A 19,569-nucleotide genomic window follows, 5' to 3' on the forward strand; every position below is an offset into this window, starting at 1 on the left:
TTTGTGTCTCATTCGCCTTATTGTTAGCGATAGCTTCTCTGACTGAAGAGCCCTAAAAACTCTTTTCATTGGCCCGCACCATTCCACCAAGTCTCAATCAAACCGGCTCAGTCGTTTTTGTGTAATACTGCTGACAGTCAGCAATGGAATCATTATCCCAGGGGGTGGTTATAATACGATAAGGTGATATTACTGTGCATCATTCTTCTGATTACAGTTGGCAAATTACAGATCACAGTCTTTCAAATAAGAAGCAGAGACCTGCATTTTCCTGCAGGACTAAACCGACTGTGTTTAAGGTTTGTGGCTCCTCCTTCCTCTCTGTGTGTCCCTCTCTGTTGTTCTCAGTCCATTTCTTTCCCTGTCATTTCTCTTCTGTCTGTTTATTACGACAATGGAGGAATAGCCACAGTCTGACAGTCTCCCCCTCTCTCTTTTCCACCCACCTCTCCTCTCCTTTCTCCGCTCACCCCAACCGGTCGAAGCAGATGGCCGCCCACACTGAGTCTGGTTTTAGAGGTTACTTCCTGTTAAAAGGGGGTTTTCTTCTTTCCACTTCTGCCAAAGTGCTGCTTATGTGAATACTGTTGGGTTTCAAAGTGCCTTAGAGGAAGTGTATGTTGTGATTTGGTGCTAAATAAATAAAACTGAATTGAAATGAATTGTATTCGGACTGATCTTTGTATTTGCACAGCCAAAAGAAGTTAGCAGGCAATGAAACCCTGATATGTTTTGTCTGTCTATCAATCACCTCTCCTCTATTCAAGTAGCCTACTATCACTGCGTGGTACCTACACACAACAAACTGTTCGATTTCTCTCACTTTAGATGTTGCTAACATACCTAATTTATTATTTTATTTATTTTAAATGAGATTTTAAATGCATCCTAAGCAGGCAAATGATTCATTCAAGAGACGTCACAGAATGAATGACAAATAACATTCAATGCTCCACAAAATGTTGATATCTGATTCAGATTTCCATAGTGACGGAGGAGGGGCTGAATCCAGTCAAGTAGGTAGTGGTCCCAAACTGGTCCCAGATGCTTTTCCAGCTGCATCCAGTAGAAGTTAGGCTCCACTCCTGGTCCTCAGAGTCTGTGCACACCACTACACACTGCCAGACTGTACACAATCCTCTGCAGTCAGCTCGCAGGACTGAACGAAGATTGGTTGCTGCTGCTGTCTGTGCGTGTTCGCGCATTCACACACGTGCATACTCCAGTGTGCTGATCTCATACTGAGCTCTCTGGCATAGTTACCATGGTGAATTTCTGACCAGCCAATCAAATCTTTGTAAATTTTTACACACACACACACACACACACACACACACACACACACACACACACACACACACACACACACACACTGTAACATACAGCATATACCATATGAAGATGCGCACTAAGCGCACAGATAAAGCACATCTCACTCTCTCCCTTCCAACCACTACCCACCCTCAGTCTGTTGGTCTCTCTGCTCTCGTCATGTTATTGCCATGGAAACCCTCCTGAAATTGCCAGTTGGCAGCAGCACTGAGGAGAATAAGTAAAGATTGGGAGGCAGAGACAGAGGAGGCGACGTGGGGTAAAAGGAGATGGTAAGAATTGTATAAAAGGGAAGGAATATATTTTACTATATATATATTCAGGGTCACAATTTTAAGTTTGGGTTGTTAATTGAAAAAAGGTTTACATGCTCTAGTGTTCAGAAAACACACAACTGTCCATTGATACAACTCCTGTTATCAGTCTCTGTCTGAAATGCTTGTTTTTAACTCCTGTCTCTTTAAGAGCCCCCTCCCTATAAAGCCCAGTCTACTCTGATTGGCCAGCTGGCCCACTCTATTGTGATTGGTCAACCACTTCGAGCTGTGTACGAAATATCGTCCTCCATTCTCACTTTACCTGGCTTTGTTAGCTGGCATGCCAGAATAGCCTTTATGCATTTTAGCCACGTGATGTCACATGAAATCACGATTCCCTCAAAGTATCAGCTGGCCCACTGAGGAGCAGTGTTTTCTGAACACAGAGCAGCTCTATTTAACGCAGACTTTGAGGCTTTTTAATTTTGCAGACTTTTTACAGACCCAAAAAACCACACATCAAACAGCCATGTCTAGGTTGTCACTCCCACATCCCAACTCCGACGGCCTTTTCTCTTGTTGAGGGTTAAGGGCAGAGGATGACGCACCTTGTTAAGCCCTATGAGACAAATTGTGATCTGGGAACATGGGCTATACAAATAACATTTGATTGATTGATTGATTGATTTTCTAAAGTCACTGTATCAGGCTGTTATCCGACTCTCTTTATGTTTCCCTCTTAGTGGAGTCCTGCCTTTGTGACCATGGGTTTAGTCTCAGAGAACATCCCTCTACTGATAAAGACTGATCCACATTTAAATGACCCTATAACTAGGCCTTTCTACTGTCACTCAATATTCTATTAATAGTCTGAAAAGTTCCTCTCCTCTGTCAGAGCCTCCCCTTTATCCTTTTTTCTGACTTTCCACTTCCCAAAACCCAGTGGCAACAAGTTCACATGTTTGGATCCTGAGAACGTACACAGTTAACGTCTGTAAACAAGTCAAATGAAAAGTGTTCTTATTGTGTAATAGACGATGAAGAGCTTTAGCCATTTTACAATTAGCCAATCAAACATGGAGACATACCCATACACCTGTAGGTGTTCCACATCACGTTCACAAGAACCTTTCACCACTGAAATCAAATCCATTCGTCTTTGAGTCCAACTGAACATTTGCACCAAATGTGAAGAGATTCCCTGAGGGCGTTCTCGAGATACCGTGTTCACAAGAATGGACCGACAAACACTTTATGGCCTCTGACTCATGTGATTGCATTTGTTGGATTAAATTTTAAGAAATTGGATTTAAACCATGTGAGATATTTAGAAGGGAAATCTGTTAACTCAGACATCTGAACGTGGCCCTGCTGTAGGACCCACAAAGGTTGGAGAACCACTGGTGACCTAATATCATCCATTATGTGAAATCCCTTAAAGCTGTCAAAACATGCAGTGGAGTAGAAAGTACAATATTTCATATATAATATTTTAATTGAGTTGAAGTCCAAAGTAGCAAGAAATGGAAATATGCAATACTCAAACAAGATGATATCAAACTTTTATTTTGTTACAGAGACACCACTGGAAAACAAATTGTAGGATGTCGGTCATTATCCATTGACACTGTAGCATGTGTTCACATAGTCAGTCCAAATGAGTCAGATAGATCACTCATCCTTACTGCAGTTCACCATCAACATAATCCAGCAGGGTATAAATATCATGGCACAGTCTGAATATATCAACACTGCTTTTGAACATGCCTCAGTTCTGGTGTCAGTACGTTTGTCCAGGCTGTGGAGATTAAAAGGTACAGTGTGTTACCGTCAAAGAATGGAGGAGAGTACTTGATTTCAGTGGCTATTTTTACATGTGCACATCATTTTATATTATGTCTTGGATTCCAGTTTAGGGACTGACTTTTTGTCCTGTTAAAACACACATTATGATAATTAGCATAAGATAGCTAACATGAAATAACAAAGGACATTCCGATTGAGATGGACAAAAGGAGTAGGGGGGATTTTTGTGTTTGCTCTTGAAGCAGAGAATAAAGATGTTGGCTCTGTTACACACCCTGTGAAGCCAAACCACCCTTTGTAGTCTGTTGTTAATTTTACCTGTTAGAATATAAAAGCATACTAAATTGATTTTGTTTGGTGCGTAGCATCTATCAGGATATAAGCCAGCCCTCCATGAAATCCATGTAGTGTCAAATAGAATACGATATACAGCGTACGTGTAACAATAGCCACTCAGAGTGACCACACAGATACTGAATTTCATTAATACACACTCAATAGAAGCTGTGACATAATTTCTGTCAATATCAAATAACATTTCCTTTCTGCTTTTTGTCCTTAAGGTTTTGAAATGTTTGCTCTGCTGATAGCTGTAGGGAACATTCACAAAAGAAATGACCATTGATTAATCATCTTGCAGCAAGTTAAGCAGATTTATAATGAAGTTGAACAGTTGAAAAGCATTTGCAAACCAGCCACCTTTCATGTGGAGGAATACAAATGTAACAGTGACAAAGAGCATTTTGAAAATGCATGTTTTTTGGAGTACCTTGCAACTATCAGCAGGTTTCTGACTGAAACTTCCAATACCCTAAGTGAAAATCTCACACCTCAAAGAAAACAACTGTACAGACTAAAAGAGGGGAGGTGGATTTCAGGATTGACAGGAATTAATCAGAGCATCGAGCTTTACAAGTAAGAGAAAAAAACAAGTCTACAAGCTCAAGACGTAACAAAAAGTGGAGCAGGGCGTGTGTGAGGCTTAATGCAATTATCAGACGACAGACAGAAGTGAAACAACAGCTAAGACTCAAGGTGTCATTGACTTTACTCCACTCCTAACATCGACTTCTGTGATGCATTGGTCACTGTGTTGAAGAGACAGTTTGTCGTGAAATGGTTTCAGCTGCCCCGTGTGGCTGCAGAGGCCCCGCTGTTGAAGCGACTCAGGAGTTCGAAGTTACATACAAGTTACATACTCTCACTTTGATGAGAGTTTCCAAGATTTCCCCCATGACAGCAGCTTTTTCACCTTTTATCAAAATGTAAGCAGGTCCTGCACTATACCAACCAGATGAGAGGCCTGGAGTCAATCCACTGATGGAGTTTCAATGTAACAAGAGAAAAGAGACAGTCCTCTCAGCCAACTCAGTAGTATGCAGGAGTCAGTGGCCTATGGACGGAACGCTGGTGTCTGTTGGGGCTGGGACTGCATGGATTAGTTGGTGGACTGACTGCAGGCCCTGCTGAAAATGTCTACTAGTCTATGCTAAACATTAGCATTTTTCATCAAGCTAACAACCCAAACCATCAGTCTGGGTTCACACACTGATGAGTATAAAGATACAAATGTCTATTTACAGCAATACAAACAGCAAACCGTTAACTGTTGCCATTAAAAACAACTTGTAGCTTCAGTCTGTAACTGATTATAAATGTAATAGAAGAAAAACCAACCTACACCAAGAATCCAACAATACACGTCATCAGTTCTGTATATTTTCTTACAGCTCACGTTGGATCCTATTGCACTTCTTCCTCTAATTTAATCACACAGCTCTGTTGTGATCCTAATAAAGAAATAGTGCAGACTTGTGGAAAATACAATAATCTGTGTCAATGAGAAGTGTTCATGTTTGTGTGTAGTATTGTAGTCAGCTTTAAGGTATAAACTCTCTCACTGCAGCCAAACATTAAGATATGAGATAATCTTACGTTAGATAAAGAGCAAATTAGTGTGTTTTCCCAAATATTGAACTATTCCTTCATACATAAAATACAGGGCCATATCCTATTCCAAGATTGACTGACCAATCATAGTTCACAACCATTTCATAGTGCATCTATGTGAGAAAAACCAAAGTGCTATCTGTGTTAGTGAGCTGTTGGAGCATGGAGTACGACAGAGGGCCCAGAGCCCCAGAACGAGTTCCATCAGCTGCTCCGTTCACTGCCTCGCAGTAGAATTACAAAGTGTCGGCCATTTTTGATTTCCTTCTTATCCGGATGGTAAGTTACACCAACCGTACTCTCATATATCACCAACAACTTTGTCGAGCAGATATAAAAAGTTCTTTCACATACACTTATTGAAAAATATCTATACACTGTATCATATCAATAAATGTTTAATGAAAGAAAAAGACAAAATAACATTGATTATTGTAAGTATCACAAAGTTATTAAGTAGCTATATGTGGGTCATTCACATTCAGTCTGTCTGATATTTTATGACAAACTTTCACCCGCTGGTTAAATCTATGAACATATGTGTTGTAACCAGCAGGCCCTTACTTGTCTAACACTAGGTAGTATGAGTGCTAGCTATTTAGCTGCTAGCGTAACAGACAACACCAAACCAGGTGCCCTTTAAATGCAAGTAAGCTAATAAACTGTTACCCACATTTCAACCAGTCCCACACCATACTCTCATGTAAACGTACACTTAAGCCCATTTAACCCATTTTCATACACACAATAATATCACCAGCTAAAACAAAATGTACTTGTTAAGGCCGCAAACAAGTCTGGCTTGAGTGTTAAGTTAATAACGCAGCAAGCCAACAACACTGTGAGATGGACTTCAGAGATAAGGACTAGCTAGTCACACTAATTCTGCTGCAAGAGAAAATATGTAGCAGTGGAAAAACTGTATAAAATATTGAAATACAATTAGATTTTTAGATAATATTTACTTCCAAACAACACATCATATATTAATACATTAATTATTTGTAAATGAAAACATCTCATTACTGTACAGAAAAAACAAACAAATAATAGGACTGTGAATAGAGGGGTCTCTTCTTGCTTAATGGGGTTTCGGGTCCTGATCTTAGCTTGTGGGTGCTTCTTTTGTGACAGTAATGATCAGGCCCAGTGACATTCTGTCAGGGTAATGCTAACTGTTGGGCTCACAGTGCCATCATGTCAACATTAAAGAGGAGTGTCTATTGTAATAACTGTATTTGAAGCTTAGCACAATTGCATTTTGGCATCCACAAATCTGCTTGGACACAGTACCACTTCTTACTCAGACAGATGCAGGGCTGCTCTGATGTATATTAGTGGATTCAATTCAGTTTTGAAAGGGACTATAAGCTTCTTTCATCCATGTTGTGCTTCACATCACCTTCACCCACCATGACCTTAATTCAAATTTGAGTAAAACCATGATTTTAAATTATAGGATTGCAAAATAATAACAACTATAAACCAGACACAGTATCAATACCCAGAATATAAAGACATCACAACATAAGTTATGAGCAGAAACTTGGGCTAAAATCTCTCCAGTGCTTTGACTATTGATTGTACACCTTCCTTCATAAACTCTAATCCACCTCACAAACAAAAGTCAGTATTCCAAAATCACTTTCTCATTTCCTCTACAACATATAACAAGGCTGTTAATGTTAACTATTCCATTACACTGATTCTTTGTTGATGTCGCACACGAAACTCAAAGTGTATTACATTCACTTTAAAATATTTGTATCGGGCAGTGCATTGAAATTACATTATACTTCACTGACATGCCTGTTACATCAAACTAGGTTACATCTGTTTGATTCAAGACCAAAATACACACTGTACCAAAATACCCTTCTCTGTCTGCGAGTCTATACACACCTGTCACTCTTTTATGTATTCCATTAAATCTTTTTACAGGGACTTCTTACTGAATCACAGTCCTCATTCAGGAAATGTATGTATGAAAAGGTTTAAGAACTTTATGAAAATATTATATTTATGATAGTCCTTTATAATAATTTACATGTTTATGTCATGAGAAAATATTAGCAAATGTTTTTCGGCAGGGTAAGCAGCTTTGGTTAAGGGCTGGGTTATTAGTGAACAATACAACTAAATTGTTGAGTAAAGCCTTGCTGTATATAAAAACTTTATTAAAATGAAATCTTATTAAGTGTAACCAGGTTCTTGGGGTAAAGTGATGCACATCCACCTGCCAAGGGCACACCTTTGTATTTCTGTGGTAAAATGACTGCTTGTGCTTGTCTACATATGTGGTGAGAATGAGCTGCAAACCAAATGGGAGCTTAATTGGTCAACATCAGCAAATTGCTGAGAAGTATCCAAAGGTTTAAATACAGTATGGGACTCTGAGCCGAGTGACGAGAAAAACTGCATAATCACTACAAATACTAGCATATTGGGGAGCATATTAGCCTTGAAAACAGCGAATAATTTAATATTCTAGTTGATCAACTCCAGGAATTAACACGAATTAGCTACAACTGAGACTTGCCAGTAACAGTTCTTAATAATGATGTCACCTGGAGGGTTGGCGAACATCAGCACTGGTCCCGAGGGGACTTTATCCTTAAATGATTGTGCTCGTATGATTGTGTGATTGTATTGTTATATATTGTTATTACTGGTTACCCTAAATATAAATTACTAATATCTAATTTACATCCATAATGCAACATGGAGCAATTCACCACCTGTTTTCCAGAAATTATTGACAGATCCAAAAGTACTATATAAAACGTCATGTAAAATGACATTATAAAATGCTAAATACACCAACACATGTAAATGAGTTGCAAGCAGTTAAAAGCATCTATCACATTCAACCATATACTATTCATATATCAGCCTGTTTAATTAAAATACTGTACTTTCTACAATAAATGTTGAGCTATTACAATGTACGTCCTCTCACTTATTGTGCATTCCTTCTTAAACATGTCAATATAATGATAGTTCTTTAATGCCATCATCATCATCATCATCATCATCATCATCATCATCATCTCCAGTAACATCGTCACCTTTATCTTCATTGAGGTCCTGCACCTCCAAAGGCAATAAGCAAAGCAACATCTGACCAGCAGTGGGAGCTTGTGCACAGCAACAGCTATAATATCCTCTGGATTCAGTTATTATCTGGACCCCGTCATCAAGCTGCAGTATTGTGCTTTCTTTAATTCTACGGGATCCACATGTGAGGATCTTTGTGTTCTCAGGCAGGTTAAAACTTGCACTAACTCAGTAGATCTATGTGACTAGTCCACAGCCACATGACTTTTCTTTTGATGGCACTTGGGCTCTAAGTTAAACAAAGAATGTAAACACTGGGCTAAGAAAAGTACAAGTGATGTCTGTTTAATCATCCACACGGTGTGTTGTTTCTGATAATTGGTAAAATAGATTACAATATATTTATCCTCCGGCATCACTGGGGTGAAAATGTCTGAAGGCTTTATACTTTGACTTTAGCCACACATGCAAAATACTACTCGAGCAAATTGTGGTATTTTACAGAAAAACAGTCATTTGAGAGCCACTGCTAATGGGGGAAATGATTTTGAAAATAAAAGTATTAAAAAAGTAAAAATTATTATACAAGAAAAAAATTATAATATTACATGAATTAAGTTGTAATCTAATGAAAATGTAGTCACAATTTTATCAAAAGAAAGTTGTCATTTTCTATGAAAATTGCAATATCGCAAGGATAAAAATGTGATTTGTATATTTATATATCACTACATCTTTTGTAGTAAACAAGTGAGAACAGCCTGTGTCACCGGGGCTCTGAAGTTATAGGTTTCAAAATGATACATCTTATTGTCATGGATTTTAAGACAAACACACTTTTATACAGACAATATTGTGTTGTTTTAAAAATGTCATAATGATTTTTTTCTTCTAATGGTATGACCTACAACCAATAGTGTAAAACCATGACTTAACTCTTGTAATATTATGCCTTTTTTCTATTAAAATGTGAAATGCCATATTACAGCATTTTTTGTGTCAGCTTTACTTTGTAATGGTAATGATTGTGTTATATTGTATTGTATGTATTAAAAGTTGTTGCAAAGTTTCACTCTACTGTTGTAATAAATAACTTCTGTAAGAAATGTTTTGTACTGCAATGACTAAATAATAACTTTATAATACAATAATTTTATAATAAAGTGACTGTTTAATAATTACTATATAACTATAACACTTTATTGTTTACTGTGAGTTTTTTTTGGGGGGGGCAATACATCAGGTACATAGCATATTATACTTAACTGTAAAATTACATTTAATGTTTGTTATATTTTACCTTTTTTGGTGCTAAATTGCAACTAAGTTGTTTACATGTTATTTCATGATCAATCACAAAGTTCAACAATTCTAATCAAATGATATGACCTTTATCAGCTAGAACCACAGCTCTGTCTCATAACTAAATGTTCTCTCAGCGGAGGCCCTAATGCTGCACCATGTTTACACCCAGGATTCTGTGAGGAAAAAGCCAGTGTTTGGACTGAAGTAAATGGTTTTGTATTTATATAGAGCTTTTCTAGTCTTGATGACCACTCAAAGCACTTTACATTACAGTTTTACATTCACCCATTCACACACACACACACACACATTCATACAGTGCATCTATTAGCAGCACTTTTTTGTTCTATGAGGGGCAACTGGGGGTTTAGCATCTTGCCCAAGGACACTTCGGCATGCAGATGGGGAATACTGGGGATCGAACTGCTGACCTTCAGGTTGGAGGACGACCACTCTACCCCTCGGCCACAGCCACCCAAGTGTGGTCAGAGTTTGTACAAATGGCTCACATGGCAGTGTACAGTACAGCTACTACACAGAAAGGATAATTCAAGTACTGCACACACATTAACACAGCATGTAAAAATAGAGCGTTTGTTAAACTATATTTAAGCAAAATGTACTGTAGGTCCCATGATATTGTTCTTACCCAACACAATCACAACACCACCATTACCATTACTGTTATTGCCCAGAAGGGACTCCTTGTAGCCCAGACACAAACACGACTGTGGGTTTATAGTCCACTGTGGCCGCCCATTCATATATGTACAAACACAGCACAATTATGGGCTTTGAATGCAATTTACATCTAATGGCATGTTTTTACACTGTAAAGTTTATATAGCAATATGTTACCTGTGTTTGACAACAGGATGAAAGCCGATAATATTTGTATAAATGTTAGTAATAGAAATGTAGTTCCATTCACAGCTGACATAGCAGTCAGGGGAGAAGGGGGCAGAGTCATTGAGCTGAATCCAACCTCACTGGCAGAGAGCCAGAGGCTGGAATCTGTAGTTTTGAGTGGGTCATAAGGTCAACAGTTTATTTAGTCCATCATCCAGGAAGCAAGTGCGCTTAATCAATACATTTAGAACACATTTGTCTGGCTTATCCAGCAGTCCAACCCCCCCCCCCCCACAAATATATATAAATAAACAAAATACTGAATCAAACTCACCCCTGACTGAAGTCCTTTCTGATGGAAAATTGGGGCAGGGCTAATTATGTTTGTACTCTCTATGGCTTATGACCCAAAGTGGAGGTCTGCATAAGCCTACACTACATATCCTAACAAGGCATATCATTTACCCAGTTGGGTACAAAACCAGCTGGGAGGGTGGAAGGAAACCATTGGCGAGATGAAAGCTTGTGGGTTGGACTTTGTGATCATCCCCTAAAGACTGACCTTGGATGACGGACAAATTTAACTGAATTTCCTACACTCTAGTTTTTTGTCATACTGGAGTAGGATAAATATTTGATCATGGTGCAGATGGCTGAAGTTAACACTGAGCGTGTCATTCTTTATAAGCCAAACCCAGTGTAGGAGGCGGAGTGTGGCTAAGCAGGGGGCGGGGTAAGGTGGGGGGAGGGGTAGGGCTGGGACGGCCATACATCGCCTGCAACTGCCTGTTGGCGTAGTTGGGGTGATTGGGGTAGATGGGGTTTTCTTGAAAACTTCTGAGATTTTCGTGGAAACGGTTGCTGCTCTCATGGTCAAGGCGGTCACTGTCATCACAGAGGCGGTGGTTGTTGTGGAGGTCAGGGGTGGGGCCTCGATCTGGTACGTGGACAATGTTGGAGCCACTCTTCCTCCTCAGGGTGGATTCCCGGCTAGATGAGGCAACCGACTGGCAGTCTGAGCCACCGTCACTGCTGGCCGCCGTCCCTTCAACTGGGGTGACCCTGATGGTAGTGATGGCCTGAGGGTGGGGGTGGAAAGGAGGGGCAAAGGTGGCAGTGGGAGTGAATGGCATATTGGCGCTGGTAGAATTGGGGTTGAAAATAGGGTGAGCATTGTTATAGTTGGGGTTATTGGGGTTGATGGTATTAAAATTTGGGTGCTGGAAATTGTTGGGGTTATTTGGATGTAAGGGATGTACAGTGTGTACAATATGTGGGTGGTTTGTATATGCACCTCCTCCACCCATTCCTCCCATGCTTCCATCTCCTCCCCCTTCACTCTCACTTTCAGTCCCTGTGACACTCCTCCATCCATCCACTGACCCTCCATCCCTCAGCGAATCACAGCTGTCTGTGTGCATGTTGAGGTCATTGAGAGCGAAAGCTGATTGTCGGAGAGACGCTCGTTGATCCGGAGGTCTCCATCGCCAGGAGCCGCTTCCATCAGTGCTAGGAGGTTTTACCACGGGTCTGTTTGATCTGGACTCTGGGTGGGCATCAACACGGACTATACTGCCACTTCTTTCCAAACCTCCTAAAAGAACAAGACAAATGAATAACTCAATATGTTCTCCTGTTAACAATAACATGTTGAATGATGTGGCACTAAGCAGCGGAGTCAAAAATCGGATACATTGGTTCCCACTCCCTGCCATGCTCTGAAAATTATTTTAGAAATTACATTTTCTTATGCTGGGAAGGAAGAAACTCCAATTACAACTTCCGGCCTTGGTGTGAAGACAAAGTGAATATTCCTACATGTATAACAGTGCTGGAGGCACAGGGTTGAAATTGATATACATCGATTGTATAAGTGTATTTCTCCAAATGCTGAACAAATTCCCTTCAAGGATAAACCTGTCAAGTTATGAAACGACCAAAATCAACAGTCCATCAGTCTGTCTCCCAGTACTTCATGATTTCCTTGCCTTACCTTATAATTTTGTTGCTTATTTAAAAGATAACAACTAAATAATTTCCCAAGACAGTTGGCCATTGGAGTTTTGAAACAAACTGAAGCCAGACTCAACAAAAACAACACAACACACAATATGCCAGTCTTGTAGCCTTCATCGAAAATGTAGCCTCATTGTGACTGTGGCAACTTTCATGCTGTTTGCATTTTTCAGAAAGAGGCTTTAGGTCTCAAACGCAAACAGGTGAAGCAGTCAAAGACATTTACCCACATCCAGTTAGTCAACTCTGTTTGTTATAACAAGAGCGGTAGAAGCTGTAAGCTCGCCACTTGGTGCTGATTCACAGCAGCTTCATTTGAAGTTGCCGTATGTTTACCGGACAGCTCGCATCTGAAGTAACTCAGTGACGTTGGAAGTACCTGAGACAGTGTCAAGGGTCGACCAATCACATTAGCTTTAAAAAAGGTAAATCAATACCTATTGGCTGTAAATAAAAGTGGGAGTGAGCAGAGAGCTGCGTCCAGTTGAAAATCTACAACAACCAATTAAAAAGCAGCTTCAGGTCCCATGGTTGTCAAAGTTTAAGGGCACACGTTGACATCCACTTGGCCGGTGCCCCACACCAGGATGTATATGTATTAAGACAGAAATTAACCAAATACAATTTGAAAACAACTTATATTGAAGACTCACAGATACTTACGGCCTAACAGGAGCATTGTACGAGTAAACTATTATTATATAATCAAATTATGTTTAACATTTCTATACAGGCTTTTATGAACCAGCCGCTACTGGTTGTAGATGAGTGGCAGTAGTCATTAATCTATTCATGTGTGTACTTCCTCCAACAGTATCAAACTGAACTAAGTCACTCTAACAGTATCTGAATGTTGAATACATTTTGTAGGGAAATATTTATTATAAGCATTTCTGTAAACTGATTCTGTTTAGCAAAGTTCGCTTTCCTGAGTAGCTTAATCTAGAAACTCCTTTTACAGTTCTGCATATAACTAGTTAGTGTGATGAAGGGTCAATTAATCAACAGTTGGCTAACCCCAGTCTTAAGTCATCTCTGCAAGTCTTCGCAGTGGTTGGCTCATTTGTTTAAGGTAATTATACTAGCCTTTCAGGACTGATGTCACAAGGGTTTATTAATGTTCAGATGCACAGCAGATACAAAGTATATATAACACTATTAGCAATACAGACCTCCTCCCACTGCTCCGGTGGTGGAGGTGGGTGGTGAAGGGTCCTGGTCCATCAGCGCTCGGTACCTGATGGATCCACCATCTTCTGAACGAGGAGAGTGAAGCAGACCTTGCTGTTTGGATAAAGCTATCACCTGGAAGAGAAGAGGATGGTTAAAATGGTCTTCTTGTAGGTGGAGAGGTACAACTATAACTAGACAGATACAATAGATAAATAATTTATTAATCCAGAGGAATATTTAAGAAGCCTTTTTAACAAAAAGGCTATGAGTGCCAGTTGTCCACAAAGCATATAAGCTGTACTGAATGTGGAAATTCTAAATGGCTATAATATAAAGTATAATAGACATATATGTATGTATAATCGACATTTTTAACTTTTGTCATACATTTAAATGATTCAATCACAAAATAACCAGCAGATTAATTGATAATCATTCATATCCATCTACTAATTCCACAAACGTGTGTCTTTCTGTGTGTATGTGGATGGCACATGTATTCTGAATAGCCCAAGGAAGTGCAGTGTCAAATTTGGTGCGTGAGACTTGAACACATGAACTGTAATAAACTGTAGCATTGAGTGGGGGTGGGGTAGCGTGCCTTCAGTCTGGGGAGTAAGTTGAACATGTCTTCTTCTACGTCCTCAAAAACACCGGAGGTTGGCAACTGGCAGCCTGCGGCCGTTAATATCTGTCACCCGAGATCATTTTGAAAATCAGATTATTTCAGATATATTCAGTTACATTTTATTAAAAACAATGACTTTGAAATCGGTGCAAACAGAATCACGATTGATCATCGAAGCACATGGCAGATAATCCAGGTAGGATGAATGGAGAGTTTTCTGACTTCACTCTGCAACATAGACTGTTTATAATAAAAAAAGTTGCAGTATATTGTACAATTGTTTTAGGACTCACTATTGACAAGGAATAATTCTGAAGTAGCTGCAGAGCATCAAAACAGATCAAGCAAACAGCCCATTCCAAATGGGTTTAGACTGGGCACTGCACAAGTAATCATGATTTGAAAAATGATTTGTAATCTAGTCTGCTTATAATTATTTATTTGAGAGGAATGCACGTTTTTAAACACAAGTACTTGCCAAGTGACTGTAAATTGACTTACTTTAGATACATGACATGACGGACAGATATAAAGAAAATGTATAAGCAGGTAAAGAAAGAGAATGATTTACCTGCATTAGACGAGGCTGTCCTCCAGCACTTAGTGGCCTGCAGGGGATGGTGGTCTTCTCAGCCACTCTCAGCCACTTTTCCCTCACTGACCCGCCACCATCCATAATGCTGTCCTCTGATTCACTCTCCTGATCCCTGCTGTTGGGATTCTCCTCCTCAGGAATATGAACCAGCTGGGAGGATCCAGGTCGGGATTGGATTGACACTCTGGCCCCACCAGCCAATCCAGTGCTGCCATTATGGGCCATGTGATTATGATTGGTCATAGGAACAGAGCTAGCAGCTAGCTTCATGTATTGAGCGGGAATGTGGGCCCCAGCACGCAGCTCCGCTTCCTGGCCCATAATGGAGGGCAGGTGGGTTCCACCACGGAGCTCTGCCTCCAGGCCCATGGCAGATGGTTCAGAGGAGCAGCGCAGCTCCATGTTCCTCTGAGGAGATGAGGAGGAGGCTGGTCTTATTCCATCCATTACCTGTAGGGACAGCTTCCTGTTATCATTCTTATTCTTCCACTGGCTGAGGAGCTGCTTGGATCGAGTTGAGTCCATTGAGGCATGAATGGAGGCGTGACGCCGAGGAATGCGACCCTCCTCCAGTGAGGAGCCTCCATGGGACCTGGAACAAGAGGCAAAGAACATTCAGGAGCAAGACCAAAAGAAGTTGATTGTGCTTCTGGACTTTTAATGCAGATCAGTGAGCCAGGCAACTGGCATGGTAACCACGATGACATGACAAGCTGAGATAAATAGGGAACTAAATATTGAATATTGAATATAATAAATGTAGCTGTATACCTGTGTTTGTGGTAGCCTGTTACTGTGTGTGCAGACCTGGTAGCTAACATATAACATTAGTTCTTTTCTTGTTATTTTCTGGCAAATCTATGTTGTCTGACTAAAAGGCAATTCTGAGAACATTCGCAACTATAAAACAGCTAGAGCGTGGCAGAACACCAAACAGCAGCAGTGCAGTGTACCATAGCACCACATTTTTCAAATTTGAAAAACAACACAAAAGATGTTCCACTGATTAGCTTCTGCCTGAGCTGTAGAATCACTGTGAGCTAAATTCATTGAAATAAAATTACCGTGGGGGCAGATTTGTTTACTCACATATTCTGCACCATTTCAAATCAATTAAAAACAATGACAAAGAGAGAAACCAAACATACACAGAGGCTGTTTCACTACATTTGCTGGGCTTCCTCTGTTCTTAACCCTCAGCAAGAGTGAGGAAAAACTACCAAAAAACTCTAAGTGGGGGAAAAAACTGTAGAAACTTCAGCCACATATGAGGGAACTCTCTCCCAGGAAAGACAGAAGTGCAATAGATGCCACGTGTAGCAGAACACAATAAAACAACAATATTTACAACATTCATGAGAAAAGACAGTGTCTAACATATATGGAGAGGAGTATCAATGTTTAAAGTATCTATATGTTGTAATGTCACGAGAGGTCACTAGGGCAGGCTAGGGTGGGGTAGTGCATATAACTGAAAAAACAGGGTTTTTTATTTTTCCGTAAACAGGCAACTCAAAATTCAACTATAAATGTAAAACATCCCAGAGGAGAAAGTGGATCTTAGAACTCAATTTAGAATGTCCAGTTCCCCCCGGCTACAGGGTCTTCTTCCTCTTAATAGTTCTTTGTCTGTTTTTGTATTTTCCTGAATGTAGTTGTCAGTTCAAAGTCTGTTTTCCCAGCTCCTTCCAGCCGTGTGCTCTCTGTCCGTCTGCCCTTCTCCTCTCCTCTGTCAAGCTCTCCAGTCCTGCTTCAGTTAGGTGGCTTAAGCACCTACACCCGGGTGAGTGATGAGGCATTCTGGGAAATGTAGTGTGTGCATCGGTGGCCATTTTGAATTGTGGTAGCCGATCCTGTATGGGAATGTAGCACCCCTCTACTACATGACCCCAATTGCAATGGCAATTGTAATGCTAGATGTGATAGTAGTATATATGATTAGGCTTATTTTACAAGCAATCTAATTTTGATCATAATCCATGATCAGCTGCCACCGCAATCCATGCAACGATGAAGTACAAGGTCTCCAAGGAAGATGTCAAGTCAGTAACATGTATTGATAAGACAATAATTGCATTGGATTTGGCTGCAAAACTGTTTTCGCCTGAAACTCCAAAAGTGTTTTGTGGAATCAAACACTTTACCCACCCCTCCATCGGCATAGTGGTGAGTAGATAATGATTGAATTTTCATTTTTGGGTGAACAATTGGGCTCTTATCAGCACAACACTCTAGACTTCTTCGTAGGTGTGTTCAACGTGTATTTAGATTTTTCAGCGCCATCAACCCCCCACTCGCTCACGGTGAATCCAGGCGGAGAAAGTCCGTAGAAACTGCGGAGCCTCTCACTCGGACATTTGTGTTCACACATGCACCTCCTCCATGGAAAATACACAGTATCTGCGGAGTTCAGCGCTTGTCTGAAAGAAGCTTAAGATTTATCAAAAAGGAAGGATTTAAGTCTTATCTTAGAAACTGAAACTGGGAGATGATTCCAAAGGAGAGAAGCTTGATAGATGAAAGCTCTGGCTCCTTCTCTATTTTGGAGGTTTTAGGGACAACAATTAAGCCTGAATTCTGGAAGTGCAGTTCTCTAGTGGGGTAATATGGTACTATGAGCTCTTTAAGGTACGATGATGCCATGTTATTAAGGGATTTGTAAGTGAGTTCTAAATTTACCAGGAAGCCAGTGTAGTGAAGCTATTACAGGAGAAATGGACATGGCATTGACTAATTTGTCTGCATATAATTGAGAAAGGGCATGCCTAATTTTTGTAATGTTACATGGGCGAAAAAAGGCATACCTTCATGTGACATGATCATGATGCCACTATGAAGTTAATAAATGCTGTCACAGTGTAGTAATGCATTTTTGCAAGTAGTAAGATGAGAAATGTAATGCTAATTCACATGAACTAATCCTTTGTTATCATATTGTAAAGATGATGTCTTGATGAAGCCATTATGAAATGGAATCATTACAATAGTTTAAAAATCTTTTTTAAAAGGTAGCATTGCCTGATTCAAGATTCAAGATTCAAGAGTTTATTGTCATATGCAATGATTACATTAAGCAGTCGCTTGCAATGAAATTCTTGGGTCACAGGCTCTCTTATAGCAATGCTTATAATATTACAAGCAGAAAAATAACGAGTAAAATAAGATAAAATAGAATATCAAACTTAAAATAGAAAATAAAATATATATATTTAAATATATATATACACCTGAAGAAAAAAAAGAAAAACAAGAAAACACAGTAGTGCAAGTGTGTGCAATATTGCAAATGTGCAATAGTGCAAATATGATAAGGTGCAGATTAAGTGGAATTTGACAGATTGGAGGAGTGTGGTACGTTCAGCACGTGTGCAGGATATGCATCGTCCCTCTGATGTTCATTATCACTGTGACACCCCTACTTGTCAATCAGCTCGATGGTGAGTTATTTAAATGGCTGTTTGAACATCAGGAGAAAACCAGCATTCAATGACAACCCCATTATGCCCTATCAAAGACCCCTGTGTGTCCCCCCTGCTTTAAAGTGGAGCTTTTCAACTATTTCAAATGAGTTGTTTTCTCAGTTACACCCACACATAACTTCATGACTCTTGCTCAGGCAAGCAGTCAGGTCATGCTAGCAGAGGTAGAGATGCTAACGCTCACTCCACCCACGGCGAGAGCTTGTGTGCATGCGAACGGGAACGTGGCTTCAGAGGAGGATCACAGGACATTTAGGCTAAAAAAAATGACCCTGTTTAAAGTTGAATTTGAATGTCGGGGCTTGCGGACACTTGGATGACACCACAGGAGCAGAATTTTATCGGTTGTTTTTACGTTTGAAAAAACGGTCACCATACACTTCAAATGTCTTGGATTGTGCTCTAACACAGTTTACACCTTAAACTCCAAAACTGTTTTGTGGACTCCAACACTTCCCACACACCCCCTCCTCCATCATAGTGGTAAGTAGAAAAATACATTTTCATTTTTCTGTGAACTATCCTTTTAACAGCTATTTATTGTCATTAACAACATTAATTAACAGTAGCTGACCACTGAGAACATGTTACCACCATCAGTGTCTGAACCAGAAACACTGAACAATCATCAACAGTGGAGAAAACCAAGAGTCTCTTCCACCAGATTCCTGCTCTGAAGGAAACATCTTAACTCTTCATCATGGGCAACGAGACCAAACTCTTTAGAAACACATTTCTCAAGTCAACAACTATAGAAATGATCCCTGAAAGTATAGTCTTGGTTTGTTCTGGATGTTTCTCAGAGTCTTATATCTACAGACGTGAACCTTTACTCCTGGTGATCTGGATCAGAGAGTTAAACCTCCTACAATCAGATGTTGTATTGACACTCAGGTGACTTTGCAGGAGGAAGAGAAATTGGACTGTGTTAGTTTGAAGTATTTTAAAAGACTCATTTGGGCTGTAGGGAGTTTTTGAAACCTCTTATCAAAAGGTTTCCTTCTACAATGTCACAGCAATCACCTTGGCTCAGTTCAATATTCACCCACTGAGTTCACAGGCATTAACATGCTGACGGGTATTAAAGCAACACAAGCCTGTCTTTCCAGGCTGCTCTCTTCT

The 19,569-nt window shown here is 40.0% G+C and overlaps 1 protein-coding gene and 1 non-coding gene across 3 annotated transcripts in view; both read right to left on the reverse strand.

The window, feature by feature from the left end:
- Window positions 1-11,160: 11,160 nt before the first annotated feature.
- Window positions 11,161-19,569, reverse strand: part of LOC117777758 (phospholipid phosphatase-related protein type 4-like) — a 78,150-nt gene continuing 69,741 nt past the window's right edge. The window contains exons 9-12 of one of the 2 annotated variants that reach the window (XM_034612687.1): window positions 14,945-15,560; window positions 14,347-14,436; window positions 13,745-13,877; window positions 11,161-12,150 (exon numbers count right to left, since the gene is read on the reverse strand). In XM_034612687.1, the coding sequence (XP_034468578.1) occupies window positions 11,231-12,150; window positions 13,745-13,877; window positions 14,347-14,436; window positions 14,945-15,560 (1,759 nt within the window). In that variant the 3' untranslated portion in view covers window positions 11,161-11,230. The remainder of the gene's footprint in view (window positions 12,151-13,744; window positions 13,878-14,346; window positions 14,437-14,944; window positions 15,561-19,569) is intronic. The other variant, XM_034612688.1, reaches the window with a different exon arrangement.
- On the reverse strand, window positions 19,020-19,227 carry LOC117779005. The gene has a single exon (XR_004616908.1). It is a non-coding gene; the product is annotated as a small nucleolar RNA U3 (small nucleolar RNA).

This window comes from Hippoglossus hippoglossus, chromosome 17, assembly GCF_009819705.1.
Source record: "Hippoglossus hippoglossus isolate fHipHip1 chromosome 17, fHipHip1.pri, whole genome shotgun sequence".
NCBI classification, from domain to species: Eukaryota; Metazoa; Chordata; class Actinopteri; order Pleuronectiformes; family Pleuronectidae; genus Hippoglossus; species Hippoglossus hippoglossus.